Source organism: Anguilla anguilla, chromosome 4 (assembly GCF_013347855.1).
Source record: "Anguilla anguilla isolate fAngAng1 chromosome 4, fAngAng1.pri, whole genome shotgun sequence".
NCBI lineage: Eukaryota > Metazoa > Chordata > Actinopteri > Anguilliformes > Anguillidae > Anguilla > Anguilla anguilla.
In genome coordinates this window covers 12,270,682-12,297,907 of record NC_049204.1, presented here as the reverse complement: position 1 = coordinate 12,297,907, position 27,226 = coordinate 12,270,682, and the positions used below count along the sequence as shown (strand labels likewise).

The 27,226-nt window shown below is 55.5% G+C and overlaps 2 protein-coding genes across 5 annotated transcripts in view; both read right to left on the bottom strand.

The window, feature by feature from the left end:
* sned1 (sushi, nidogen and EGF-like domains 1) overlaps positions 1-3,001 on the bottom strand; it is a 31,132-nt gene extending 28,131 nt beyond the window's left edge. For 2 of the 4 annotated variants that reach the window (XR_004764801.1, XM_035413504.1), the window contains exon 1: positions 1,980-2,683. Coding sequence is in view for 3 of the 4 variants with exons in the window: in XM_035413504.1 (XP_035269395.1) it covers positions 1,980-2,192 (213 nt within the window). In the remaining variant the exon portion in view is untranslated. The other 2 variants (XM_035413502.1, XM_035413503.1) reach the window with 2 other exon arrangements.
* An 873-nt stretch (positions 3,002-3,874) lies between these two features.
* crocc2 (ciliary rootlet coiled-coil, rootletin family member 2) overlaps positions 3,875-27,226 on the bottom strand; it is a 42,317-nt gene continuing 18,965 nt past the window's right edge. The window contains exons 12-36 of the mRNA XM_035413501.1: positions 26,352-26,552; positions 25,085-25,284; positions 24,316-24,498; positions 23,466-23,610; positions 22,786-22,932; positions 22,243-22,473; positions 21,243-21,436; positions 20,669-20,796; positions 19,547-19,716; positions 18,659-18,838; positions 18,306-18,440; positions 17,725-17,868; positions 14,529-14,767; positions 14,285-14,444; positions 13,391-13,558; positions 12,177-12,561; positions 10,330-10,535; positions 9,878-9,998; positions 9,595-9,758; positions 8,788-9,228; positions 7,057-7,206; positions 6,353-6,553; positions 5,331-5,462; positions 4,635-4,814; positions 3,875-4,488 (exon numbers count right to left, since the gene is read on the bottom strand). Coding sequence (XP_035269392.1) covers positions 4,405-4,488; positions 4,635-4,814; positions 5,331-5,462; positions 6,353-6,553; positions 7,057-7,206; positions 8,788-9,228; positions 9,595-9,758; positions 9,878-9,998; positions 10,330-10,535; positions 12,177-12,561; positions 13,391-13,558; positions 14,285-14,444; positions 14,529-14,767; positions 17,725-17,868; positions 18,306-18,440; positions 18,659-18,838; positions 19,547-19,716; positions 20,669-20,796; positions 21,243-21,436; positions 22,243-22,473; positions 22,786-22,932; positions 23,466-23,610; positions 24,316-24,498; positions 25,085-25,284; positions 26,352-26,552 — 4,689 coding nt within the window. The 3' untranslated portion in view covers positions 3,875-4,404. The remainder of the gene's footprint in view (positions 4,489-4,634; positions 4,815-5,330; positions 5,463-6,352; positions 6,554-7,056; positions 7,207-8,787; positions 9,229-9,594; positions 9,759-9,877; positions 9,999-10,329; positions 10,536-12,176; positions 12,562-13,390; positions 13,559-14,284; positions 14,445-14,528; positions 14,768-17,724; positions 17,869-18,305; positions 18,441-18,658; positions 18,839-19,546; positions 19,717-20,668; positions 20,797-21,242; positions 21,437-22,242; positions 22,474-22,785; positions 22,933-23,465; positions 23,611-24,315; positions 24,499-25,084; positions 25,285-26,351; positions 26,553-27,226) is intronic.

Below are 27,226 nucleotides of genomic sequence, written 5' to 3'. Positions count from 1 at the left end.
GGAGGGTGGTCGCGTGGGACCGGGAACCCGCGAGCTAGCGGCGGTGCCGGGCAGCCTCCGGAGCGCCGGGAGGGAAGGGGTCGGGTCCCGGCGCCCCGGGAGGGAAGGGGTCAGATCCCGGCGCCCCGCTCCTGGAGCGCGAGCGTGTGAGAACGGGCCGACACCGCGGGGGCCGCTGGGGCGAGTGGGAGGCAGCATTAAGGGGGGGGGGGAGGCGGGGTCACAGGGTTTTTTTTTTGCAGTTTTCTGTGCAGGCTATTGTTTTTGGGGGCCAAGTACAGTAATACCATGAGACATCATTCGAGAAGCACCTCGAATCGTTTGGTTCTACTGCCTCTCCGTTGCCATGCCCCAAAGGCTTGGAATGCCCTCCCCGGAAGAAATTATCCACGCGCATTCGACCCGCTGAATTCGCTTATTGAAATCTCACCTGTTCAAAGTGGCTTTCTCGTGTCAGGGATCACATGTGCCTCGCATGCGCGCCGCGGGCCGTCGCATAATTCATCCGGCTCGACGTTTTTCAACGATCGCGCCCTGCAGAGTCTGCCTGCCGCGAAGCGCGCACGTCGCTAGGCGGGCCAGCCCTCAACCTAGAGTAACCTCGGCTACACCCGACGCACTCGCACACCAACGCAAATTAATTGCGCCCGGCGAGCAACAAACAGCGTATCGCATTCTTTGATCTTTATCTCGCCCCTCGCAATCTAATCTACGATCGTAACGCACTATCTTTGGCTTGCCTCATCATGCCTTAATTTTTTCACCGGTCTCAAATCTGAGAGGAGCCGGAGTCGGTCCGGAGCTGCAGTCACCTGAAGAACGAGGTGCACGGTATCTTTTACTGCAGTTACAGTTAATAGCACATCTAGAGGCACAGCGCTGTTTATGGCACAGAAAACAAGTTGTCAGAAGCGCTGCGCATACCACCCACAAAGAATGTTCTCAGAGTTGAATGCAGGGCAGTTCTAACCCCCCCCCCCCACCTCTCCAGTACTGTGCGCAGCAACGCTCTCAGGGGGCTGACCTTGATCGTCCCCTGGTCGGATCGTAACCCTGACGACGCACCTTTGACTCTGCATTTTGTTGCCGGCGCACCCCCTCACCCCTGCGCTGCGCGCTTAACGATTAACGGTGTGGGGGAGGAGGGGGGCGTTCGGGGGCAGCCGCCCGCGCGCGGGATGCGCGTTAGCGACAGGTGGTGTTCGTTTACAGCGGCTCCGGCGTCGAGTGTGCTACGACCGAGCCTTCGTACATGACAGCCCCCGGATCAAAGCCTCTGCGGGAGAACTCAGCTGCTCCGATATTCATTCCCCCCCCCCCCCCCCCCCCAACACGCGCGTTCCTTGTCAACCGCGCAAGTAATTCTCACGGTCCGAACGCGGTCTCTCTCCTGCAGCCGGTTGCTCTCGGGGCTGCTCTGCTCGCACGTACGTGCATGCGTGTGCGGTGCGCGTTTGCACGTGTGTGTGTACTTGCGTGTGCGGTGCGCGTGTACATGCGTGTGCAGAGTGTGTGTACATGCAAGTGTGGGGTGCGTGTGCGGTGCGCGTGTACATGCGTGTGCGGTGCGTCTGCGGTGTGCGTGTACATGCGTATGCGGTGCGTGTGCGGTGCGCGTGTACATGCGTGTGCGGAGCGCGTGTACATGCTTGTGCAGAGTGTGTGTACATGCATGTGTGGTGCGTGTGCGGAGCGCGTGTACATGCGTGTGCAGAGTGTGTGTTCATGCGTGTGCGGTGCGCGTGCGGAGCGCGTGTACATGCGTGAAGGCTTTGGTGAGGCTTTGGTGAGCAGCGCATTGCGCTCCGAGCGCGAGCAGCTGGAAGGGTGAGGAGAAAGCTGCGTGAGAGCCTGACCGCTGGACCCTGCACCTGAGCTCGCGTGGACCGCGACCTGAACCGAACCGCTCCCAACCCCCCCACCCCCTGACCGCTTTGCCCAACCGCGCCGACCCGACAACCGCACCGCGTGCTACTCACGTAGAGCCCCGTGTGCTGGTCGCCGAAGAAGGGGTACGCCACGGAGATCTCCACCAGCCCGGAGCCCCCGTCGTCCTGCCTGACGGTCTGGGAGTCCCCCTCGTCCTGGCCGAAAGGGTAGAAGTCCTCCAGGGGCACGGCGGGCTCCACCGCGGCCGGGAGGTCCAGGGAGAGCAGCGCGCACAGCAAGGGCAGCAGGGCTCCGGGTGCCATCTCCGCGGCAGCCTGTCAGGGGATGGAGGGGAGACCTCAGAGGACCCGGGGTGCAGGGAGGAGCAGGGACAGGGGGAGGAGGGGGCCGGACAGCAGGGGCAGCAGGGGGACCGTACCCTCCACCTCCGTTCACAGCTGCTTTCCCTAAATCTTCTCACTCTTTTCTCCTTTTCCTTCCCGGTTTTTTTTTTTTTTTTTTTTTTTTTTTTTGAGCGCTTGCTTGCCCCCGTTACTGGGGCTGATAGTCCGAGACTGGGGGGCAGATTCCTTGCATTCTGCTTGCTCCTGGGTGTTTGCGAGCCACGCTGGATCCCGCTGAAAGAAGAAGAAGCGAAAAGAATGAAAAAAAGGAGCAGAGTGAATCAGCTCCGAAAATTTTTTTTACAATCCAGCTATTTGGTCCCTGATGGTTAGCTTAGAAATATCCTCAATAAAAGCTCTATTCTGCCTGCCAAAGGAGTTCTTTCAGTCCCAGCCCCACCCCCCTTGGGATTCACTACCTTGCATAATTAGGTCCTGACAGCCAATGGCACGGCAGAGGCCGGTAACTGGATAACCGCTGGGCGGGGCTATGATAATGAAAGGGCTGCTTTAAAGAAACTCTGACAAGGCTTCCCCTGGCTTCTTAACCCTTGCCTCGGTAAACCTACCTAAGTAGTTTTGACCATGTTACGCAGGCTGAGAAGTGCATGCATTACAACGGCCATATACTCCAGACTGAGAGTCTCACTCACGAGACATCTGTGAATACAAACAGCAAGCACAACCCATTTTCTCTGTTGTCATTATACAAATAAAATCATAAAATGATTAAATAATGTTCATTTTGTTCATTTTAAATCGCAGTCAGTAAGACATTTTAATAAGATTTCCTTGTCCTTCCAATATTGATATGCATACTGTATTACAAAGTTGTATTTAAAAGTTGTGCAAAGATGTGCTTACCCTAAACAAGCGACAACAACTATAAAAGAGTAAACAAAATGTTGAATTGTTGGACTGTAAAATAGATTTCTGAAAGAGAGCACTGACCCAGGGAGTTTGTTGGCAAAAGAAAGCAAATACCATCCTTCACCCACTAGAACCTTCATTTGACAAAGAGAGTAATGCACTTCAGATTCTGGAAAAAAAAACATTTGCATGGATTCCTCAAAAGACTTCAATCTGAAAGGTTTCAGGTAAATGTTTTTATTTTAAAACAGCTCAGTCAATCACCAGTCAGTTTATAATCAAAATAGTCAACCAATGAGGATTTGTGAAAATGACGTGATTTTACAGTGAATTCATTAACAAAATCATACTTGAGATTAAAGCTCAGATAATCAGAATTGTGTTTGGGATTGGATTGGATTGATTATTTGTCCTGATTTAAAAAATGCATACACTAATGGTGAATAACTATCAGCTGCAATTAATTAATAATAACAATGGTAGTTTACCAGCTAATCATTTCCTCATTGATTTGAATTATCATCAGTTTTGTTTCAGTATATATAATTTGCAGGAGATTTTTTTTATTTATTCTGAATATTTTCATTCATAAAGAGAGCATACTAAAAGGAATTTAGGAAAAAGTTTTTCCAGCACCATCTGTCATCTTGAATAACGCTCAGATAATTTCAGAGAATAATCTCTGAAAGTTTCTGGCACAACAAGAGTTTTAATATCACTTAAATTAATAAGAAACAAAAACATACTCAAGCAGAAGTTTTGTGAAAATCGTAGTTAAGGACAAAGCACAAAGACATCACATTGAACACAGGCCTTCCTTTCATAACTAAATCTTGGGAGATGGAACTTCTTTACATTACACTGTACTCGTCGAAAAACATGACATAACTAGCAGACTGATAACCAGGTACGGTAATGGTTTTTTCGAAAATCCTTCAAACAATCTGCCCCAGCAGTGCTCTATGAAACAGCGCTTTCATTGTTTCTTGTTTTCTCGTATTTGCGCAGATTAGTGAAATACAGTTGCGCTCGCACTGCGTCAGTGTTCCCTGAGACCGCTCGGCTTTCCCTTCTCTCCTGTCGAAGCTGCTCAGACTGCTGGGTAGTGACTCGAGGGACGCCGTTCCGATTGGTTCGTGGAGAGACGGGGCGGCGAGACTGGAGGCTCGCGGCGGCAGGAGAGGCGACGAGGAGCGCGCCGAGCTCGCCAGGTCGTAACCGCCGCTCCGGGGCGTCGTTCGGCGCACGGCGGGGTCGCGGGCTACAACCCCGGGCGGAGCATCTGGTTGACGTAGGCCTGCCTCCTCCGCATCTCCTGGTCCAGCTGCTCTTTGAGGGTGCACACCTGCGTGGAGGGAGAGGCCAGGGGGTGGTCAGGGGTGGAGGAGGCGGAACTGGGGAAGGTTTTGCCTACCCCCCCCACCCTCCCCTCCCCTCCCCTCCCCTCCAGCCGACCGCAGGCCGGACGCTAGGCCCGGGCGCTAGGCTCACCTGCTCCTCCAGGCACTTGACCCTCTGCCGGTGGGCTCTCTCGCGCGACTCCAGCGCCCGCTCGGCCTGCTGCTGCGTCCCCCGCAGGCGCTCCGTCTCCAGCTCCATCTCCTGGCGGTGGCGCGACGTCACCTCCAGGAGGCGCTGCGCATGGGCCCGCTCCATCTGGGTAATCTGGGCCTGCGCGCCAACATGAGGTCCCGCTTCACCACCTCACCAACTTACATTTGCATTCAGGCTTTCATAAATGCTCCAAATTCAGTTGTATTTAGCTTTAGCTTTAGCCCTAGCACTAGGTCCCCTCCATTGTGGAGCTTTGACTTGCAGAACCACTGAAAGGTTTCAGAACAAGCTCAACAGTAGCGTAACCTAACCAGGAATGACATAACACACACAGCATTCCACTTTACTGTGTACTTTAGAGTTTAATCACAGATACCTGATTATAGTGGCACAAGTAAATTCCTTCAAATAAAGTTACGTAATTATTCAACTGATTAGTTCTACCTCCTTGCAGAAAGAAATGATGCTAATTAGCAGATCCAGGTGTTTGGAACAAAACACTGGGGAGGACCTTTACGTTCTGAACCTGGATTTTCCACCTCTGGCACCAGGGCTGGAAAAGAGGCTTGGGAAGGCAGTGGAACCCGGTAACCAAATCAAAATCCCGAGGATGGGACAGGACGTGAGCCTCACCTGCAGCTGCTGCACCTCCGCCTGCAGCAGGCTCAGCTCCTGCTCCAGGCCGCTCACGGTCTGCTCCAGCTGCTCCCTCTCGCGGCCCGCGCTGGCCGCCTGCTCCCCCTGCCTCAGCTTCTCCAGCTCCACCTGACAGCCCAGCGGCGGCAGCAACACATGGCTTTGCCATCACCACGGCGACGGTCACATGCTCCTCCCGTAATGCGTGTACCAGAGGCCGCGCATAACCGGGCCTGTGTTTTCACGGGGCCACTTTTCATGTTCCCATTATTCAAGGAGATGTGAGGGGTGGGAAACTAAGAGGGGCATCTGAGGATAATGGGCCAAGGAGGACCCCACCTGGAACGCTATGTACAGTAGAACCTGCTGCAGATATTCTGGAATAGGTCCAAAGAGGACAGAATGGAGTGCTTCCCGGAGAAACTGGGTAAACCTCTCCCAGAAAGGTCCAAATAACTCATCGTCTTTCGCTGCTGAGGGATAAAAAAAAAGCAGCATGTGCACAGCACAGCACAGCAAAGGAGAGTAAGGGATGACATTAGGCATTGGAGTCTTGCAGGGTATGTAAGATAAACGACTCAGGGATGTATGGAAGTTCCCCGCCAGGGCCTTTGTGTGTGAAGTTTGCATGTTCTCCCCGTGTCCCCGTGGGTTTCCTCTGGGTCCTCCAGTTTTCTCCCACAGTCCTAAGACATGCAGGTTAGGCTAACTGGAGAGTCTAAACTGGCCGTAGGTATGAGTATGTGAGTGATTGGTGTGTGTAATGGATTGGTTACCCCTGCCTCTCACCCGATGCATAGGCTCCAGGACTCCCCCCCCCCCCCAACAACCCTGACCAGGAACAAGCGGGTTAGATAATGGAAGAATGGACGGATGGATGTATGGAAGTTTGGCTGTGCATAGTTTTGGGGGAGAACGGCCTATCAGGGCTTGGGGGAGAAGATGTTGAAGGAGTTAGAAGCCAGGCGTGGACGCATGGTGACACGTGGTGACGCGTGGAGCCAGGAGGAAGTGCTCACCTTATCCAGGGCCCTCCTCAGGGAGCCCCTGTCTTTGCCCAGCTTGGCCAGCTCCCGCTCCAGCTCGTTCCTCTGGCCCTCCAGCTTCTCCAGGGCGCTCTGCAGGCCGCTCAGCTTCTCCTGCAGGCCGTCCCTCTCCTCCTGCAGCTTGCGGGAGCTCTCCAGGGCCTCCACCTCCCCGCTCTGCCTCTGTCTCAAGGCCTGAGGGTCGACCACAAGAGGGCCTTCATAACTACGGGCTTTCCGCACACATCGGCCCCCCGCGGCCCTGTTTCAAGGCCTACAAAATCCCACCATCAGTTCATGACCTTGCTTTTCCAGTCCCTCTCCAGGGCTCTACACTGTTCCCATTTTAGGAGCATTTGCCCCTAAAAATTGGTGTGTGCTAACAAGAAAAATGGTTTAGGAGCACATCTACTAATTGGAATGTATTAGAGTGCTCTCAAATTTTTCAACTTCATGGAAAAGTTGTTAGAGTAGAGCTCCGCTCTTACCACTTCTCTCTCTCCAGCCAAGCCACGCCCTCAGGCCATGAACACCTGACCCTCTCACACGTTCTATTTGACCCCCTCCTCCTCCTCCTTCTCGCCCCCTGATGAGTTTCTCCCTCCCCCTCTCCGTGTTCCTCCGCAACCCTCTCGTCCCTCCTGTGTGGTCGCTGCCCCCCCCCCCCCGCCGCGCTCACCGCCCCACCCCCGCCTCACCTCCTGCAGCGCCCGGGTCTGGCTCTCCAGGTCTCGGCCCCTCAGCTCCGCCTCCTCCTGGGCCCGCTGCAGGCTCTGGGCCCTCTCGGCCAGGGCGTGGTTCTGCTTCTTGCCCTCGGACAGGCCCTCCCGCGCAGCGTCCAGATGCTCCTGAGGACGAACCCGACCCCGGCTCTGTAAATCTCTGGGCCTCCAGTCCTTTTCACCTCCTCATCACTCCTCCATTCAATCCTGCACCCCTGATAGGTCGCAGTGACCTTGCGCTCCCGCCACTTGGCAGGTCCGCTCTCTCCAGGTCGTACCGCTCGGTCTGGCATCCCACCCACCCTGACCCAACACCCACCCTGACCCAACAACGGGAGAACGGCCTGACTGTACCAGTGAGGCCGTGCTGGGTCGCCATCCGTCTTCAGAAACGTGTCTTCCCGGGCTGAAAAACCACCTCCTCAGCCAGTTCATAACCCTTTAGATGTCAAACTACTATTCGTAGCAGCCTTGGAACTTCAGTTTATGGTTACAAGCACTACTATTTGCTACACTTTATCTTTTTATTCAATTTATGCTCACCCTGTTCTGTTGAAATATGAATTAGTGTGAAGCAGAAGGCTTTGGCACTTAGGACTTTAAATTAATTCACTTGCAGTGTATTGTGGCAGTTCTGTCAGCTTTGTACTTTATATATGCTGTTACATTTTGTGTTATTTGTTATAACAGCCTTGGACAAAAGCGTCCGCCAAATAAACACGCGTGAATACCCACTGATTTATCGCTCCCCTCCCTCTCTCCCTCTCTCCCTCTCCCTCCATCCTCGCCCGGTAGACTTTGTTCAAGGGTGCAGGCGGGAGGGCCGGGTGGTTTTCGCTGGCTTATTGGCACGGGCCGACGGGCCTCCGGGCGAACTAAAAAGAGATTTACGCCGAATGTGCTCTGTTTTTGTTTGCACAGCATCTTTAAAACGCGGCCCAAAAAAAGCGAGCCTTAAAAGCTCTCCTGAGGAGCGCTGGGAGAATTAATGAGCTCGCCCCGGTGTTTTATTGCGCAGTCGCTGAGGTCCTTCAGGAAAACCGCGGCGGCGGAGGTAAATAAAAAGAACGCTAACTGAAAAAATGACGTAGCTGCAATATAAATCACGCGGCCGCGATGGCGGCAGCGTTATTTATTTTACTTGGAAATTTCAATTAATGGCAAGAAGAGATGTAAGAATAGGTCACCAGGCATTTTTCTGTAACCTACACATAATATTTTAAAATTATTTATATGTGCGCATTAAACACAACATTACCAAACACACAAATCCTTTTTTTTTTTTTTAACATTTGTGTCTGGGAGTTCTCTTCTAGAAAATGAAAATAGCCATTTTAAAGGGAGTGACATAGAATTACGTCACTTCATTATTGTAAAGCAGATGCATGTCTCCTAGCTGCCTTGTCCGCCTGTGTGTTTTGTATCCTGTGCGGTACTTCTGTTCAAGCAAACAAAAATTTTCACTTTTAAAGAAAGTTAAATTACTTTATCACTGGTATCTTAGGTATGATGTCTATTTGTGTGTCTCTTCCTTGAAAGCCCCGCAAGGGGTGAGGGAGGGAGGAGGGCAAGGACCAGTCAAGGGGAGGCAATGGAAAATTTTCCAACAACAACCATTTTCATTGGCTCAGAGCACTGTCAATCAGCAATAGTGGGGTTGCCAATCACTCCTCACGGAGGGTGGGCGGGCCCACGGGCCGCACTGACCTGCAGGGTCCTGCGGTCCTGCTCGCAGGCGGCCAGGGCCTTCTGCAGCTGGGCGGCGCGGTCCTGCAGGGCGGCGCCGCCGGCCCCGGCGTCGCTCAGGGAGACGGACAGGCTCTGCACGCGCTCCCTGAGGCGGCCCTCGGCGTCCTCGGCCCGCGCCAGCGCCGCGCTCTGCCTCTCGGAGGCGACGCGCAGGGCGGCCGCCCGGTCCTCGCTCTCCGCCAGCTCCCGCCGCAGCGCCGCCAGCCGCTCCTGCAGCGCCGCCGCCTCCGCCTCCCGCTCGGCCGCGCCCGTCCGGGCCCGCTGCAGCTCCCCGCCCAGGGCGCGCTGGGAGACCTCCAGCCGGGAGCCCCGCCCCTCGGCCGCCTCCAGGGCCTCCTTCAGCCGCCGCCGCTCCGCCTCCAGCCTGGCCTCCGAGGCCTGCGCCCGCGCCAGCTTCTCCTGCCCGCGCCAACGTCACGCCCGCCGTCACCGCCACATCGCCATCGCCAACAGCCCAAAAGCCTGCCTGCTAGCTCTCTCTCTCTTCCAGCTTCTGCATCGCTTTTCATGTATTATTACATTCCCCGACTGACGGGCCACATTATTTTGCGCACTGACAGATTTATTGAGCTTCTGTCTTGTATCAGCACCGGTAGAAATGTTTATTTTTCGAGTGCGCTCAAACTGAACAAACAAGAACCGAAAGCATTCAAGTTTATTAATGTTTCCCTTCTGCTCAATAAGAAAGCGCCGCGGTTCTATGGGAAACCCTCTGTCTGTGGCTGACCCTTAGCGCTGCAGCGGTGCAGTTAGGGCTGTACTGACCTGCAGCGCCCTGGTCTCCCCCTCCGCCGCCTGCAGGCTCCGCCTCGCCGCGGCCAGCTCCTCCCCCAGGCTCCGCCTCTCCCTGTCCCCCCGCCGGGCCGCCTCCTCCTGCAGGGACAGCGAGGCTTGGGCCCCCCCGAGCAGCCCCTCCGCCTCCCGTTTCCCTGGGAGACACGGGCGACACCCCGCGCGCCCCGCCGTGACCGTGTGGCCGTCTTAAAGGGGCGGCGCCCCGAGGCGCGCGCTAAGAGAGAGCGGCGGAGAGGGAGCGCGCGCTACTCACCCTCCTCCAGCTCGGCCACGGTCTTCTGCAGCTGCTGCAGGCGGGCGCCCAGCTTCTCCCGGCCGCTCTGGAGCTCCCCCAGCTGGCGGGACAGATTCAGCACCTTGGCCTGGGCCTCGTCCTGCGCGACACACACACACACCGGGACCGCCCCGGGGGTCTCAGTTCGGCGCCCGGCCCCCGCAGCCGCGTAACATAAAGGCCGCCGCGGCTCGGGTTCGTGACTCACGAGTCACGATGTGAACAAATTGAATTACGGATCAAAAGCCGACGAAGGAAAACAACGGATAATTGTGCTGACGGTTTGGCTGCGCGTCCCTGAACGCGCTCTGCGGTCATTCGAAACGGGCGTGTGCTCTTTGGCGTCTTGTCGAAGGCCCGAAGCCTGGGGCTGGAGAAGGGGCCCCGCCTGCTCCCCCCCCCCCCCCCCCCCGCCCTCCCTCCCCGCTCACCCTGTCCCTCTGCGCGTCTCTCAGCTCCTGCAGGAAGTCACGCAGGGCGGCCTGCACCGTCTCCAGCTCCTGGTCCCAGTCCTCCCCGCGAACCGGGGACAGCGAGCGGATGGGGGACAGCGAGCGAATGGGGGACAGCGAGCGCACGGGGGACCTGCTGACGCTGTGGGTCGGGGTGGAGCTCCGTCCGTCCGCACTGTCAGCACCTGGGACAAGAAGCATTTTCACTCAAACAGACACGATTACTGCACAAAAACCAGAACGCTAACACTTGAGACAAATATATATGTACTATACAAATATATGTATAGCCGCGTTTCCACCAAAATTACCCGGAACTTTCAGTCCCAGGAACTACTTTACCAGGAACTAAAAGGTTCCTTCAGCCAATGGTTGTCTGCGTTTCCACCGGGGTCTAAAGTACCGCGAAGATTAGGCAAATTAGCCCACTGACGTTGTCGTCGGTCCATCTGTCATATGATTTCTTCTGTAACCCCATACTACCACCGAAGTAGCCTACATTATTTTCTAATAACCGGGACAGCCCGGAGGGGTTTATTCCACTTATATACAACGGGTTACCAACAATGACTATATATGGTTACTTTTGTATTTATTGATTTTCATATATCCTCTCAAACACATTCATTAACAGCAGAAAACATGCACACGTTGTAAACAATTTGCTGTTTTATTACTTTCTCGTCGTCAATTCCATATAGGCTAATCGAAAAATGACAAGAATAGAACGAAAACTCGGACTTGCGTGAAAATGTAAATTAGTAGTGGTACAGCCACCCTTTGCTTTCCTTCGAAGTTACTGCTAGCCGAGCAGCGAAGTATGCCCTCCACATGCGAACCATGCACCATAAATGAGTCCATAGTCTTCCTGGTCTTTTCGTGGAATTGAAAAATGGCAGTAAAATTGAGTAAAATTACGGCAGTCTGAAAAAGCTAAAGGGAAGATTACTAGAATTAACCTGTTATTTTACCCGGATAAAAAGTGCGGAAGGTGATTTCCAGTTTGCTTGTACTGTATCACCAATGTTAATTATGCAGAACTACCGCATACCTCACATAACTGTATCAAACGTTTTGAGTCAGTTACAACGGGCTAACAAAGAAAATCCGGAAGAAAATATTCAGCAACCAAATTAATCCGTTTGAATGTTTTGGTAGCCTACGTAATATGCTGTCCCAGCACGAATGCTTAGCATTTTATAAAACGAATACTAAAGCAAGAAAAAAACAGAAGAGCACACGTTATAATTCCAAGACGTTGACAGGCTATAACCAAAAGTAGGCTACTGCGCCGCATAACATACAAGTTTGATTTGAAGTCATTATGAAAATAAATTGGTTTGCCGCTGCATATTTTCAAACATGGCGGGTAATGGCGGAAAATAAATACAACACAAATGCTACGAGTACTCGACCAATCAGAAATGTTCAGCGCTGCAAGCTCCACCCAAAAGGTTCCTGTACTTTCGGAAAGTACTACCCCCCGAGCAGGAACGTTTTGGGGGGTAAAACAAAGCCCCCAGAACTAAATTTAGACCCTAGTTCCTGCGGTGGAAACGCACTGAGTTCCTCAAAAGGTTCCTAGTTCCGGGGTATAGTTCCTGCGGTGGAAACGCGGCTTATGTAAATATAGGTGCAGTAGATAAAACAACAGGAAGTATACAGTGTGCTACAACTAATTAAGAGACTTTGGACTTCAAGTACCATGAAACCAACCAACCACGGAAAGTACAAACACACGTGCCAGGAGGAGAGGCACATCATCCGCAACAGGCGCACAAAGATAATCAGATCTGCCGAAGCGTTTCGGAGAGGACACGCAGTACCCTTAGCCGGGGACGGGCCCCTGAGGGGAGAGGGGCTGCGCGCGCGGGAGCCGGGGGTCTGCGAGCGCCCGTTCCGGCCCACGCCCAGCGTGCGGCGCAGCACGGACGACAGGCCGGCGAGCCTCTGCCGGAGGTCCCCGAGCGCGGCCTCCCCCAGGCCCAGCTGCTCCTCCAGGCCCCGCGCCCGGCCCTCGGCCAGGCTCAGCTGCAGGCCCAGCTCCCGCTGCCGGAGCCGCGCCTCCTGGGCCGCCGCCTCCAGGAGCTCCGCCTCCTCCCTCAGCTTGCGCTCGCGCTCCTGGTGCCCCGCCTCCTGCTCCCGCAGCCTGTCCTCCAGCCGCCGCTCGGCGTCCTCCAGCTCGGACACGCGGCGCTGTAGCCCCGCCGCCTGCGTGGGGTAACACCGGCGTGGGTTAGGGTTAGGGTGAGGAAAGGGCGCCTTCCACCCACCCCTCTGGTGGGGAGATAGAAGCAAGCGTACAGGTGAGAAAAACAGCGAGAGAGAGAGAGGAAATGAGAGGGAACAAGTGAGAGAGGAAGGGAGAGGTGAAGTGAGCAAGAGGGAGAGAAAAAAGAGAGAAAGAGGGAGAAAGACAGAGCAAGAGAGAGAGAAAAGAGAGATAAGAGAGGGAGAGGGAGAGAAAATAGAGAGAGAAGGAGAAGGAGAGAGAGAAATAGTGCAAAAGAGCTGCTTCTTGCATTACAGTAGTGCAGGGATCTCAAACTCAAATCTGAGGGCTGCTGTGTCTGCCAGTTTTTGATGTGTTTTAAAGTAAAGCGCTCACTTTAAGTCACCGATTGGTTAAAGAGTCTGCTCACCACGTTCCCATTGGCTGCTGACTTAAAGGAAGCAACGAAAACCAGCAGAAACTGCGGCCCTCCAGGACGGCCCACCCCTGCTGTAGTGCGTCTGAAGAGCAGTAAGCTAACGCTGTTCGTTTTCACCACGTTCGCCATCAGTGTCGACCTTTCATCCAAGCTACTTCCACTCTCCATTCCCCAACCCCATTAACAAGATCGCCTCAACACTTTTCTCTCCGCTCATTCACACTGCGGGAATGTGCGGCAGTGACGCAGCTCTGGCTGCAGGCATTCTGCAGGTATGTGCGAATTGCGTGGAGGTTTGGCGTGACGTTAGAGACGGGAGGTCGGGGGGGGGGGGGTGTGGGGTGGAGGGGGGTGTGGGGGGGGGGTGTTGTGGCGCTCGCGGGCCTCGCCTCCTTCAGGGCGGCCTCCCGCCCGGCCTCGCTCTCCAGGACCCGCTGCTTGAGCCCGAACGCCTCGCGGCGGCACTCCTCCTCGCGCTGCTCCTCCTGGCACGCCCGCGCCTGGAGGTCCTGGAGGTCCTGGCTCCGCTGCCCCAGCTCCCCGTCCAGAGTCTTCACCTGCGCGGGAGAAAAATCAGGAGCCAATCGAGAGGAGCGCTTACAGCAGGGGAGTCACACTAAAATCCCAGAGGGCCGCAGCGTCTGCGGGGTTTTTGTGGTTTCCTTTCAGTCAGCTGCCTAGTTAAGGCCTTGAGGACAAGGTGTGTGGACTCTTTAGCCAGTTAGTGACTTTAATGAACCACTGGTGCCGAGAACACCCCAAAAACCTGCAGAAACTGCGGCCCTCCAGGACTGGAATTTGACACCTGTGGCTTAAAGGAACAGCTGCTCGTGAAGGTACAAGAAACCAAGGCTGGAGAAGAGCCATTGGGAAGAAGAGCCAAGCTACGGCTTGGTGGGGCAACATACTACTTCCTGTACAGCGCTGAGCGTTTGGCACTCTTCTGGGTTCCCTACAGAAATAACCACGATGACCACAGACCTCTCAGCCCTTAAAAACATTCATTTCTGAACCTTCTGACCCCATTTCAACAGACAAAATTGTTCAATTTATGTGATGTAAGATATTTTTTCTCGTAACTTGGCGTAATTCTAATATAAATACTTTTAACGGCCTGTGTTTTGCCAGTTTTAATTAATGACTTACCGACAGTATGTATGAGTAACTTGGCATTCGGTGAAAACATGTTTTTCATAAGATGATATCATAATACTCATGCTCAGAGCGTATTCATTTTGCGCCGTTTTTCGGTTTCGCGAATGACGGGTGCAGCGCTGAGAGACCTGTCTGCGCAGCTCCTGCAGCTCTCTCCGCGCCTGTAGCCGGGACTTCTCCAGCTCGCGCAGGGTGCTCCTCAGCTCTGCCGCCTCCTGCTGGAGGGAGGACCTGCACTCCTCCAGCACTGCCAGCCTCTGCTCCTTCTCCTCCAGGGTTCGCCTCAGGCTGCGGGAAGAAGGAGGAAAAAGCGTCGGTCGCCATCGAAGACCCCGGCGAGGAAACGTCGGTCAAAAAAAACGCCGGTCGCACCCGCTGCGGTCGCTCTCCGCTCTTTTGACCGCGGCCCTCAGGTCCTGGTTGGACTGCTGGATGGCCTCCTTGTCCCGGGTCTCGTCGCCTAGCGCCCTCTGCAGGTCCAGCGCCTCCTTGCGGCGCAGGTCCCGCTCCTGCATGCACTCCCGCAGCTCCCGGTGCGCCTCGATCAGCTCCCGACGGCCCGAGTCCCGCCCCTCTTCCGCCGCCTGAAGCTCCGCCCGCAACTGCTCCACCTGAGAGAGAGAGAGAGAGAGAGGGAGAGGGAGAGAGGGAGAGGAGAGGGAGAGGAGAGAGAGAGAGAGAGAGGGAGAGGGAGAGGGAGAGAAAGAGAAAGAGAAAGAGAAAGAGACAGGGCCATGAAACCAAGAACCTCCACAATGGAGCCCCTGGTGGTTTAAACGCGTGGAGAACGCGTCCAAGAGCCCGTCGCTCCCCACCGCCAGCTCGGCTCGCCACCTCCGCGTCGCGCCAGATCACACCGGCAGGCCCCGGGCCCCCCCGCGTCACCCGGCGACCTCGGCCACGCTCCAGCCCGCTCACCGCTCACCGCTCACGGCTCGGACTCCGGGTCGTAAAGCCGCTCATTCCTGAGGCAGCGCGTGACCTACATTCTGGTACGCTGAGGGAAACGGCGAGTCTTCCAGTGGCACCGAAACCGGGGGCGGCCCGGCCAGCGCTCGGCGCGGAAACGAAGGAAAAACGGGAGGGGCTAGCGGGAGGGAGAGCTGGATGCGGCGGGGAGCAGCCGGGGGAGCAGCCGGGGAGCAGCCGGGGGAAGCCAGCCAGGCGCTGCCTCCTCGCGGCGTCTCGGGGAGCCGATGGCTCCTCGCCGGGGATGGCGGTAAACATTAGCGGGGCGCGGTGGGGGGTGTGGGGGGTGTGGGGGGTGGGGGGGCGGCACACCTCGTCCGAAGGCCACACAAGATGTTTTCTTCTCATAAATCTCATAAACGCGAGAAAAACAATCCAGCGGCATTCCGGGCTCGGCTTTATTTTATTATTTTTTTCTCGAAAGCGGAACAGGAGGGGGGTGGGGAGGGGGTGGAGGGGGCAGGGGGTGGGAAGGAGGGAGCAGGAGCGCGCCCGGACGCTGGGATTAGGGCCGGGGGAACCGCCATCGGCAGAACCCCCGGCTTCTCGCTGCCGCGTGGGGTTAAAAAATAAACGACCCCGGCGATGGCTTGTTTTCCTAAAGGAGTTCATTCTCACACTGATTACGCGAAGCCAAACGCTCTCACCTCTCCCCTGACCATCTCTCTCTCTCTCTCTCTCTCTCTTTCTTTCCCTCTCTCCATCCTGACAAAAGCACGAGCTGGAATTATTCAAGCAATTAAACGAGGAGGGGGGGGGGGGAAGGAACGCGTGGGCGGTTACCAGATCAGTGTGGTTACGAGCGGACGCGCAGGATGTCCAAACCCCCGCACCCCTCCCCCCTCCCCCCCACCACCCCCTTCTCTCGGGCGGTTCGACGGGCCCCGTCCTCCTGCTGAATTGGCCCTTTTGTAGATAAAGCCGAGGGGACGCACACATTCATCGCCATCGACCCGTGACATTCCTGGCCTCCGACCGCAGCCCACGCCCCCTCTCCTGCAGACGGTCCAGTCGCTCACGGTGCAGCCGCAGAGCGGTGAGCAACGCCTCCTTCAGTCTGACGGGTTAGAGCGCCAACGTGACGCTGCCATTATTGGACCCGAGCAGGTATGAAACATCAGTACTGCGTGTGTATGTGTTTGTGTGTGTGTGTGTACAGAAACAGACATACACACACAGTTATATATTTTTTTTTTCGTTCATGAAAACACACACACACATTGAACATCTGACTGTATGTGTGTGTTTTATACATACGCACTGTTTTTTTTTTTCGCGGACTCCACATCCAACCTGAGAGGGACATGCGAAACACCGAATGAAGAAACGCAACACTGCGGCGTTGTGTGTCCAAGATGGGCCTTACACTCCGCCATACTGCTTCAGAAACATCAACATGACCCCCACCTCCCCGGGGGGGGGGGGGGGGGGGCGAGATGGAGGGGGCGGGAGGGAGGAACTGCTGACCCAGTGTCTGTAGGAGGAAATTAGTCCCCCCCCCCACCTCCCCACCCCTCCCCACCCCGGCCCGGCCCCCGCCTCCTTCTGCCTCGCCTCCGCGTGTAGCGCGCTAGTGCCTGACGGCGCTAAGCAGGCCAGCCGCTGCCAAAGTCAACATGGCGTCACGCTAACCTGCCCTCCCCTGCGCTGGTACAAATTGGTACAAACTGGACTCCGACCGGGCAGCCGGGCCAGGAGGGCCGCGCCAAGGCAAACAGCCCGTCAGCTTGCATTACCCGGATCCGCACGCTCGCCGCCCCCCCCCCCTCCCCCACGCACTCGCGACAACGCCGTTCTGCAAACCCCCCCCCCCCCCCCCCAGCAGGGCCCATTACCGCCTCCCTCCCCCCCCTCAAAACTCCACTCGCCCATCCCCCGGCCCTGGAACAAAGGGGCCGACAGGGCGCCGGCCCTCTCCTCCGCGGGGCGTGGAAAGCTCGCCCCTTCCAAAAAAAAAAAACCCAAAAAAAGAAAAAAACCCCAGCGCCTCACCTTCCTCCCGGCACACCGGGGGCCTGGTATCCATTACAGTAATGGTGGTTTTTTCTCCTGACAGCCCTCCTCCAGCGCATGCCATCCCGGAGAGAGGGGAGGAGAACGGGGGGTGGGGTCCTCGGGTAACCCCGCCTCGGGGTACCGCCGGGCGCCGGGCCCGATTCCGAGCGCGCTCGGCGAGACGAAGCCAGGACACGCTAACAAAGAAAGTGGCGGCGTCGCTCCTAAGAGTCCCGTCAGCCGCGCTTACGGGGTAAGCTTACAACCCGCGCGGGTCTGGGGACGAGGCAGAGACAGCAGTCAGAGACGTTCAATTTTCTACTCAAAATGAAACCTTCGCCGGAGAGCGAGGTGGGCTGGGAGACGGGGCTGGGAGACGGCTCAGCGTACCGCGCGGTGTGGGTGTCGATGTCTGCGTCTGTTTTGTGAAGGTGACACAAGTTTGGCACCGCCAGCAGCCGGTAACGTGGAGATCCTGACAGCGACTCCGGCGCCCCCCCCCCCCCCCCCCCCCCCCCCCCCACCGTATTAAAGCACGTCGGCTGGGGCCGCGCTGTCTGGAGCGGCGTCGCCATGGCGGCGGGGAGTTTCGATCGGAGCTCACCTCCTGGAAGGCCGCCTCCTTCTGCTCGGCCTGCTCCTTGGCCTGCTTGCTCAGGCTTTGGACCGTGGCCTCGTGCGAGCTCAGCGACTCCTCGAAACGCGACCGCAGGTCCTGCAGCTCCTCCGTCAGCCCCGAGATGGCGTCCTGAGGACGGAGAGAGACAGGAAGCTCGCGTGAAACACGCCCCTCGGGCCCCACACGCCCCGCCCCTCCGGCAGCGTCTCGCATGTTCTGTGCTTTTAGAAATATGGTAAATGGAAAATGGACTGCATTTATATAGCGCTTTTATCCAAAGCGCTTTACAATTGATGCCTCTCATTCGCCAGAGCAGTTAGGGGTTAGGTGTCTTGCTCAAGGACACTTCGACACGCCCAGGGTGGGGTTTGAACCGGCAACCCTCCGACTCCCAGACAATCAGTCTTACCTCCTGAGCTATGTCGCGCGAGAAACAGCGCAGCCAAGCCGTTTGTTTTCTATTGAGTTTGACAGAACGTTCTGGAAATCGTCTCCTGGTGTGGTATAGCGTTACCCTGACCCCGCTGCTGAGGTAAGATGGCAGCCGTGGGGTCCCCGGGGCTCACCTTGTCCTGCTCCTGCCGGCTCAGGGCCTCCCTGCGCGCCTGCTCCAGCTCCACGCCCGCGCCCACCAGGTCCTGCTGAGCGGCCGCCAGCTTGTCCGCCAGCACCGCCTTCTCTGCCTCCTTCAGGGAGAGGGCCTGCAAGGAGAACACGTGGAGGCATCACGGGGAGCGTCACGCAGGAGAAATCCCAGAGCCGGAGTCTCCGAAGCAGAGGGCGGACATTCCGCCCCTCTTTGACCCGCGCGGCGCGGGCGAACGCGACCGCGTTCGAGGGAGCGTCAGAGCTACCGTCTGGCGGAGCCACGGGCAGGGAACGGGCGGGGTGCGGGCGGGGTGCGGGGCGGGGCGCGGACCTGCTGCTTGTGGCTCTCGGCCTGCAGGAGGCTGTCGTCGCGGTCCTGCTGCAGCTGGGCCAGCTCCTCCTGCAGCTGCTGCCGGTCGGCCTCCCCCCGCGCGCGCAGCTCCTCGCATTCCTGCCGCAGCTGATGCTCCAGCAGCTCCCTCTGCGCAGTCAGCTCCTCGCGCAGCTGCTCCTGCTGGGGGGGGGGGGAGGGGGGAGGGGGGTAGGGGTCACACCACAGCCCTCCACAGCGAGGAAACCGTGACGGCAAACCAACCAACCCCCGGTTTCAATAGCTGAAACATTTCAGTTACTTCAGCAATAGTGTCATTTACTCAATTCATAATGATAATAACTAGCTAATGAATGAATGGAACTTATTGCCCCAAAGGGAATTTGTCTTGCACACAATAAGCATAACATAAAGATGCTGCAAGCCAACTTTAACTTCATTAAAAATTGTACTCAGGAAAAGTGAAATTAGAAGCCTTCATATACACTGAAAAAAGTACCACTGCCGAAAAAACTACCAAAGTACTGAAGCGTGACCAAAAGTAATTCATTACTTCACACCTCTGGTCGTCCCACGGTTAGCTAATCATTCCCAGTATTACCAGTGCAGAGTTCACTGTCATGCTAATGCTCAGACCAATTGGTTGTAACCTGCATGTCCGGCAGAGATATTAATGAGTATGAGAGACACCACTTTGCATTAATTGCAGGCCAAGTAAACATAAAAGGAGACTCAGGAAATTATACCGCCAATATTCCTCAGACTCCCGCCTCATGTGTTCACAGGTACATCTGTCCGTGATGCAAAGATCAGCACACGCTCTGGCCCGACGCACCGCAAAGATGGATGACGGAGTGAGGTGACGTCACTCCCGCCCCCTAAGGCTACCTTCTCCTCCTGCTCGGCTTCCAGCTGCTCCTGGTGGACGCGCTCGCTGTTGCTCAGGGTCAGCTGGGCCTCCCTGTCCGCCTGGGCCAGCCTGCCCTCCAGCAGCTCTCTCTCTCGATTGGCCTGGGCAGCCTGGAGCTCCGCCTCCCCTCGCACCTGCGCCACCTCACCTGAACAAACAAGAAATGCGCACATACGCACGACATGACTATTCCCAACGTGCACACACACAGCATGACTATTCCCAACAAGCTCAGACAGTTATTCGGCCCTATTGTAGAACTATTCAGGGTAACAGTATAAAGTGCTCAAGCGCTGGACTCTGAAACTGCGGGAATAGAAACATTAAACTCATTTTGCACAGCAACACCATCAATTTTTGGATGAGAGCAAGTCCTTCAGTTTGCTACTGATTGCTCTGAACAAATCTTCTAAACAATACACCAGAAAATGAGACACTGCTATTAAAGTATTTTTCACTTTTGACAAAATGGTTCTCCAACCTCCAGGAAAACACTGCCTCCTTGTCTGTAAGCATTAGGTACAGAAGTACATGACCTCAGTAACGTAGATTGCTTTTAATGCTGCATATAAACAATAGCTTTGCATATCGTATATTCTGTCTTACTGACAGTACATGCAAGAGATAAAATTGCAAGCATTATGTCTCGCATTGAACAAAGAGAGCACTGCGTACCACCAGAAAAACACTAACACAGTCTGGCATGTGCAAGTCCTCTGGTGTGCGTTTCGCCCTGTCTCCTTTACGTTATAATACACTTACTTACAGGAGCGTGAGGGAGGGGGGGAGGTGTTAGAGACTTCCTGAGAACAAAGGCTGGTGTTTTCAGTACAGGACCATCCCCCGTTCAGAAACGGCAGGCGCTGGGGTAATTAATCCTCACGTCTCATTACGCTGCATGTTTATCGCTGGCCTGCGCATTCATTTCTGCCGGACCGGGACAGCGGATGCGGACCGGCTCCCCCCGGGGGGGGCATTAGCGACCCCTCCCTGTGGCCGCCGCTGGGCCCCAGGCTGAAATACGGGCCCCGGGCGGTGCTGTAGGAGAGGCACCCGGGGAGATGTGGTAGCCGGGGGGGGGGGGGCGGCGGCGTACTCACGCGTCAGGGCCTCGTTAGCCCGCAGCAGGCTCTGCCGCTCCGCCTCGAGCTGCACGCGCTCCCCGTCCAGCGCCGAGGCCAGCTCCTGGCCCTCGAACAGCGCCGTCTCCAGGGACTCCTTCTCAGCCCTTGGTGGGGGGGTGGGGTTGGGCGCACAGGGAAAAGGTGTCACACTTCGTGCACTCAGAGCTAGGTGTGTTAGCATACAGCGGCTATTAGCAGTTAGCGCACGGGACTCCAGTCCTAAAGACCAGTCACTTGAGCCCCAGACTTCACAGAGCTGTAATCATTCTTCTACAAATCCAGCTGTGTACCCAAGGTACTCAAATGATCCTGAAAAACTCATTTTGAAAACAAGGTCATATACGGGCACCCGTGATAAAGATATGTGGCGTGCTGCACTGTGAAGAAAGATTTACGACCCATTCTGCCACTGAGGTTACCCAACTCATTACTGAGGTGACCTGTCGTTGTTTGGGCATATCGTTCTCCTCATGCAGATATATTTCTGCCAGTTTTGTCTCCCGTTGCTGTGGGTTGGTGTGAATTTGGTGTGAGAAGCAGGCTGACCCACCTGAAGGCAGCCAGCTCCTGGGCCAGTCCCCGGGCCTTGCGCTCGGCTGCGGTCAGCTGGACGCCCAGGCTGGCCTTGTCTTTGGCCAGCTCCTCCCTCTCCCGGGCCCCCCTCTGCAGGGCCGCTGCCTGGCTCTCCACCTCCCGCCTGCTCGCGGCCAGCTGCTCCGACAGGGCCAGCCTCTGTCTGCTAGCCTGCGTGCGCAGGCACACGCATACACATGCAGACACACATACACACAGGCATACACACACATGCATGCGCACACACACACACACATACAGTATTCACGCATGCATGCATACACACACACATTCACACATACGCACGCACACATGCACACACTCACGTACGTGCACACACACACACGCACACACACACACACACAAGCACACACAAATACACACACAGATTCATCGACAGATGCATACACAAACACAGAATATGGAGATAAACACGTGTGCAATAAATACAGCGCCTGCTTACACACAGATTGAAGGACACATCAATGCACACATGCACACACACACACACACACACACACACAGGTTTGGCCCCAAAGAAAAGATAACACGGCCCAAAGCCCAGAACTTTCCGCAGACAACCCCACGCTGAACGCAGGCCAACCATCAGCCATCCTCGGCGGTAAACACTTTGCGATGACAGGCGCTCAGCCCGTCCTCGACCGGAGCTGAACGGCAGGCCGAGTTATGGCTCCGCCCCCCTCCTCTGACACATCTCACCCCGTCCAGCTCGCGGTTAGACACCGGGGACCCCCGAGCCTCCCTTCCCGGTTCCCCAGCTCGTCATAAAAGCCCAGACAGGGGCCATCTACCAAAACCCGCATCCAGATGGACCGAGGAGGCGTTGAGCGCGGCAGCGGGCGTGTCTGATCCCTCTAATCGCTCGTTAACGTGACAACGGGGTCCGTAAATCTGCGGAGAGCCGTGAATGGGCAGGTGGGGGGCGGTTTGGGCCGGGGGGTTTGGGGAGGGCTGACCTGCGCGTGCTGCTCCAGGGCCTGGGCCTTCTCCCTCCTCAGCATGCTCAGCTCCCTCTCCAGGCTCTGGCGCGCCTCCTGCAGGTGGCTCTGGGAGGCCTCCAGGGCCCGCTTCTCGGCGCACAGCTCCAGCAGCTCCTGCTCCAGCCGCCCCGCCCCGTCACGGGCCGCCGCCCGCTCAAGCTCCGCCTCCCGCCTGCGCTCACCCAGGTCCGCCTTCTCTGCCTCCAGCTGAGCGCCCACGAAGACACGCCCACACACACACGTGTTCACGCACACATGTACACACACACACGCATACACAAAAAAGCACATATGTACATATACACATAGACATACACACATATATATGTACATACACACACACAAACAATAAGCACGTGCATACACACATCGAAATACATCTGGAGAGTAACCGTAATAATAGCGCCATGTCGTATAGCATCATAGCAGTAAGATACGAAAGGAGTTTCATTGGTAAAATGTTGTGGTAACATGACAATGCTACTGGAATGGCAGTTGGGTGGAGCCACTCTCACTGACCTGCAGCAGAATGCGGCTGAGCTCCACCTTGTCCTTGGCCAGCCCCTCGCTCAGGGCCGCCATCTTGGCCAGGGAGTCGCGGAGCCCCGCCTCCTCGCTATGTAGCTTGGCCAGGGCCAGTTCGCGCTCCGCACTCTGGCACTCCACCTGCAGAGGGCAGCACACACGCAGGTCGGGCACATTCCACTCTCACCTGTGGTGCAACATCACGTGCATCTTGCGAAACGCTATCACGGAGCAAAGCTAATCTCATACACGGCCCAAATGGAGTCTGCATTTGAGTCTGGATGACAGGTGGACAGGTGATTCAATATGTGTAGATTTGGGGACAGACATACAGACATGTTTCCTCCAATATTTTCATGTGAATTGGTCCCTAGACTAGCATGGTTGTGAGTCTTGACATTTGATGACACAAGACTAGGAGGTCCAGCAGTGTGTCTCCCTCAAAGTTGAATTGAAGCCTAGGCCTGTGGGTGAATCCATCCATCCTCACTAGGCTGTGCTCCCAATTTACAACACAGAGCATATAGCAAAGACACAATGGGTAGAATTTCTCATGACTCATGACTCAGAAATTGGTAGCTGCGGGCACAACTTTGAGATGAGATGTCAACATGAATACTAGGCACTAGGGCACTGGGTTTTGGACACTCGTGGCAGTCAGGCCTGAGGCACACCTTGCTGAGGGCCTGCGTCAGGCTGGCCTTCTCGTCCTCCAGCACCTCCTTCTGCAGAGTCACCTGACTCAGGGCTTCCTTCACGGAGACCAACTCCTTCCGCAGGTTCGAGTGCTTCTCCTCCAGCTGCTCCCGGTACCTCTGCCTGAAAGACAGACACGCACACATGCGTACATGAACACACAGGCGCATACACACACACACACACACACACACACGTATGTGCATGAACACACATACATACACACATGCAAGCATGCATGCACACACAAATATATGCACACACACACACACATATGCGTGGATGCAGAAACACAAACACACACATACAAACATACATGCATGCACACACACATACACATGCATGCACACTCACACACAGGCACGCGCACCCACATGTGCGCACATCACTATTTCTACTCCACGTTTTACAGAGAATCAGGACAGTAATGTTGAGTACTGAAGCATAAACACACACACACACACACACACACACACACAGGAACATCGATGGCCCATTCATGCTTTCTCTAGAAAACGAGTAAGAGCAGCAGCTAAAGGAAGGTCAGATCAGAGCTCAGGAGTCCCGGAGCGCACGTCCCCATCTCATGCCGAGCCGCTCGGATTCCTGCAGTCAGATGAAAACCAAATAAGAGCCAAAAGTAATCCGCTGCTTACATTAGCGCGGTCCGTTTTTATACAATGTCATCTGGGGCCGAGCTCGGATCTGAGGGTGACATGTGTTGCTGATCACCACTCCAAACAAACAAGGCGGAAAAAAAAAAAAACCCGGGAGGGATTGCGCAATCCTCCCCAAACCCCCCCCCCCCCCCCCCCCCCCCCTCTGTACCCCCTCTGGACCTCCGCCCGCGCGCACTCCAGCTCCCCCTCCAGGGCTTCCCGCTGCTCCTGCAGGAGGTCTCTCTGGCGCTGGAGCTCCAGGGCCGAGCTCCTCAGCGTCTCCAGGTCGGCCCGCTGCGAGTCGATCTGCCGGTTGAGGCCGGCGGTCAGGTTCTCCAGGCTCCCCTTCTCGCTGTGACGGAGACAGAGGCCCCGCGTGCGTCAGCGCGGCCGGGCCACCTCTTTAACGCGCGCTGGACGGCCTCAGGCAGAACACACACATAACGGGCCTCGTTCACGAGACACGCGTGCGATCACATTCGATGGTAAACTGCGTGTAAGAACAGGATTGTGCATAACATTTACAAACAATCAGCACTCATCATCTCATACGCCTGGGATACGCACAAAAACAAAGGTCTGCACGTGTGTCATGAAGCCCACGTTCGTTTTTTGTGGGAAAGTTTTTAAGAACAAAAGCAAGGATAATTTCAGGGTTTTGTGAATGAGGCCCAATCAGTGCGCAGGATGCAGAATTTTGAGAAAGTGATTGAACGGTCATACAAAGTTACCTTTATATGTTACCTATTTTTTAAAGAAAAGTAAAGTGGACAATCCACCTTCCTTCTGTATTATTTTCTTTATGCAAAAAGTTAGAAGAGGGTAACAGATACAGCAGCGATCATATAATAGAAGGTGCCATAGTGGGCATTAAAACCCCCTGGCAGGGCGCCAGGTTGTGCCAGCGGCGTGCCGGGCGGGGCTCGGGCATCGCGTACCTGGCGACGGCGTCCAGGGAGGAGCGGTATCTCTGCGCGTCCCCGCGGCTCTCCTCCAGGGCCCTGCGGGCCTGCTCGCTCTCCTCCCGGAGGTCCTGGGCCCTCTGGTCCAGCTGCCTCCGCTCGGCCTCGGCCTCCTGGGCCTGCCTGCGCAGGGCGCCCACCTGCTCCTGGGCCGCCTCCAGGCGCGTGCGCAGCTCCTTTAAGAGCCAATCGGGCCTCAGCGCCACCCTCAGCCACAGCCAATCCCAGGCGACGCAAACGCAGCATCGCACTCGAACTGAGCACTCGAATCCCAAGACCTTCCAAATTTTTATCTGCACTATATGGCCAAACGTATATGGACGTCACATCCCTTGGTCTGGGGATGTTTTTCATGGTTTGGGCTAGGCCCCTTAGCTCCATTGAAGGCAAATCCTAACCCAATGACATTCTAGACGATTCTGTGCTTCTTTGTTTTGTGGCAACAGTTTGGGGAACGCCCTTTCCTGTTTCAGCATAACAGTGCCCCAGGGCACATAACGAGGTCCATATAGAGATGGTTTTGTCGAGATCAGTGTGGAAGAACCTGCATAGAGGCCTAACCTCAGCCCCATCCAACATCTTTGGGATCAATTAGAAAGCCAACTGCGAGCAAGGGCCTAATCGCCCAATCAGTGCCCAACCTTACTAATGCTCTTCTAGCTGAATGGAAGCAAATCCCTAAAGCAATGCTCTAACATCTAGTGTAAAGCCTTCACAGAAGAGTGGAGGTTGTTATAGCAGCAAAGGGTGCCATAACTATAATTTTGGATGAGATGTTGGATGTCAGGTGTCCACATACTTTTGGCCATGTTGTGTATTTCAGTAGAAACTGGATGGATTGTTTCATGTTTTTCTGGACATTGATGATATTAATACACTAATGTATGAATCTAACATAGAGCTGCCCAAATCTAACTTCAACACCAATCTGGCACACCTGGTTCTACTAATAAGCAGGTGAACAAGATCCCTGGTTGTTGAATGAGGTGTGTTTTGTTAGGGTTGCAGTGAAAACCTACAGGACAGTAGAGGAAAAGGGTTGGGGCAGCCCTGATCTAACCCGTTCCTGCTGAAGAGCCAATGAGATACCAGCATTTGGGCTGGACTATAAACGAATGCTTTAAATCGATCCAGCCACACATCACGGCAATCTGGCCCTCTTTCTGCCAGCTGGAAAGCAAACGTGAGCGAGCACGACCTGCGTTAGGTCAGACGCGCACGGGGAGGTCGCCGCGCCCCTCACCTGCACTTGAAGCCGCCGTCGAGACAGGGCGCTCTGCACCGCCATCAGGGTGCTGTCCCGGCAAGAGGGGGAGGGGCTGCGGCGGGGGGAGGCGGCACGGCTGGAGGCGGGGGAGGGCTTAGGAGGCGGGGTGAGGAGACAGGGCTCCGCCCCTTCCGTGACGCCCTCAGAGGCGCTGCCGTCACTGTCCCCCCGAGCCAGCTGCACCAATCAACAGACAGACAGCGAGGGAAGGAGACAGAGGGTAACCAACATCATACTAGCGCATATCAACCAAACGTTTCGACTATGGGTGTATTCTCGTATTCACCCAGAAATAAAATGAAAGTGTAAAATAAATGGGTTATTTTCCCACGATGGAACTCTGTAGCATGTATGACAATCAGACCTGGGTCAAATACGTATTTGTTTTGGATTCAAATACGTTTCTGTGATCTATTGATCTTGCCTGGTGTAACTGAGCCTGCCAATATGACCAGAAGGTGTGGTTTGGTGGAACTTTTTGAGAGTATTTCGTTGGTTCCAGTACACCAGACAAGATCAGTAAAACGTAGAAAAGTATTTGAATCCAAAACAAATACATATTCGACCCAGGTCTGATGACAATTAACCCATGGCTTGAAAGGGGTGGGGTGGGGTGGGGTGGGGGGTTTGCGGGAAGGGAACTGAACTTCAGCTTCAAAGGGATTTTCAATTTTGATTGAGGGTCCTTCCCTGAACCGAAGCCGCGGCATTCGAGATAAACAGCTCCGTAAACAGATGGCGTGAACAAAGTCGCGCTCCGCCCGCCTGACGCATCGGTTTGGACTGCGCGCCGCCCAGATCCACAAACGAAAATAATGTGTGTCCCCTCGCGATCAGCTGACCCGGGCTGC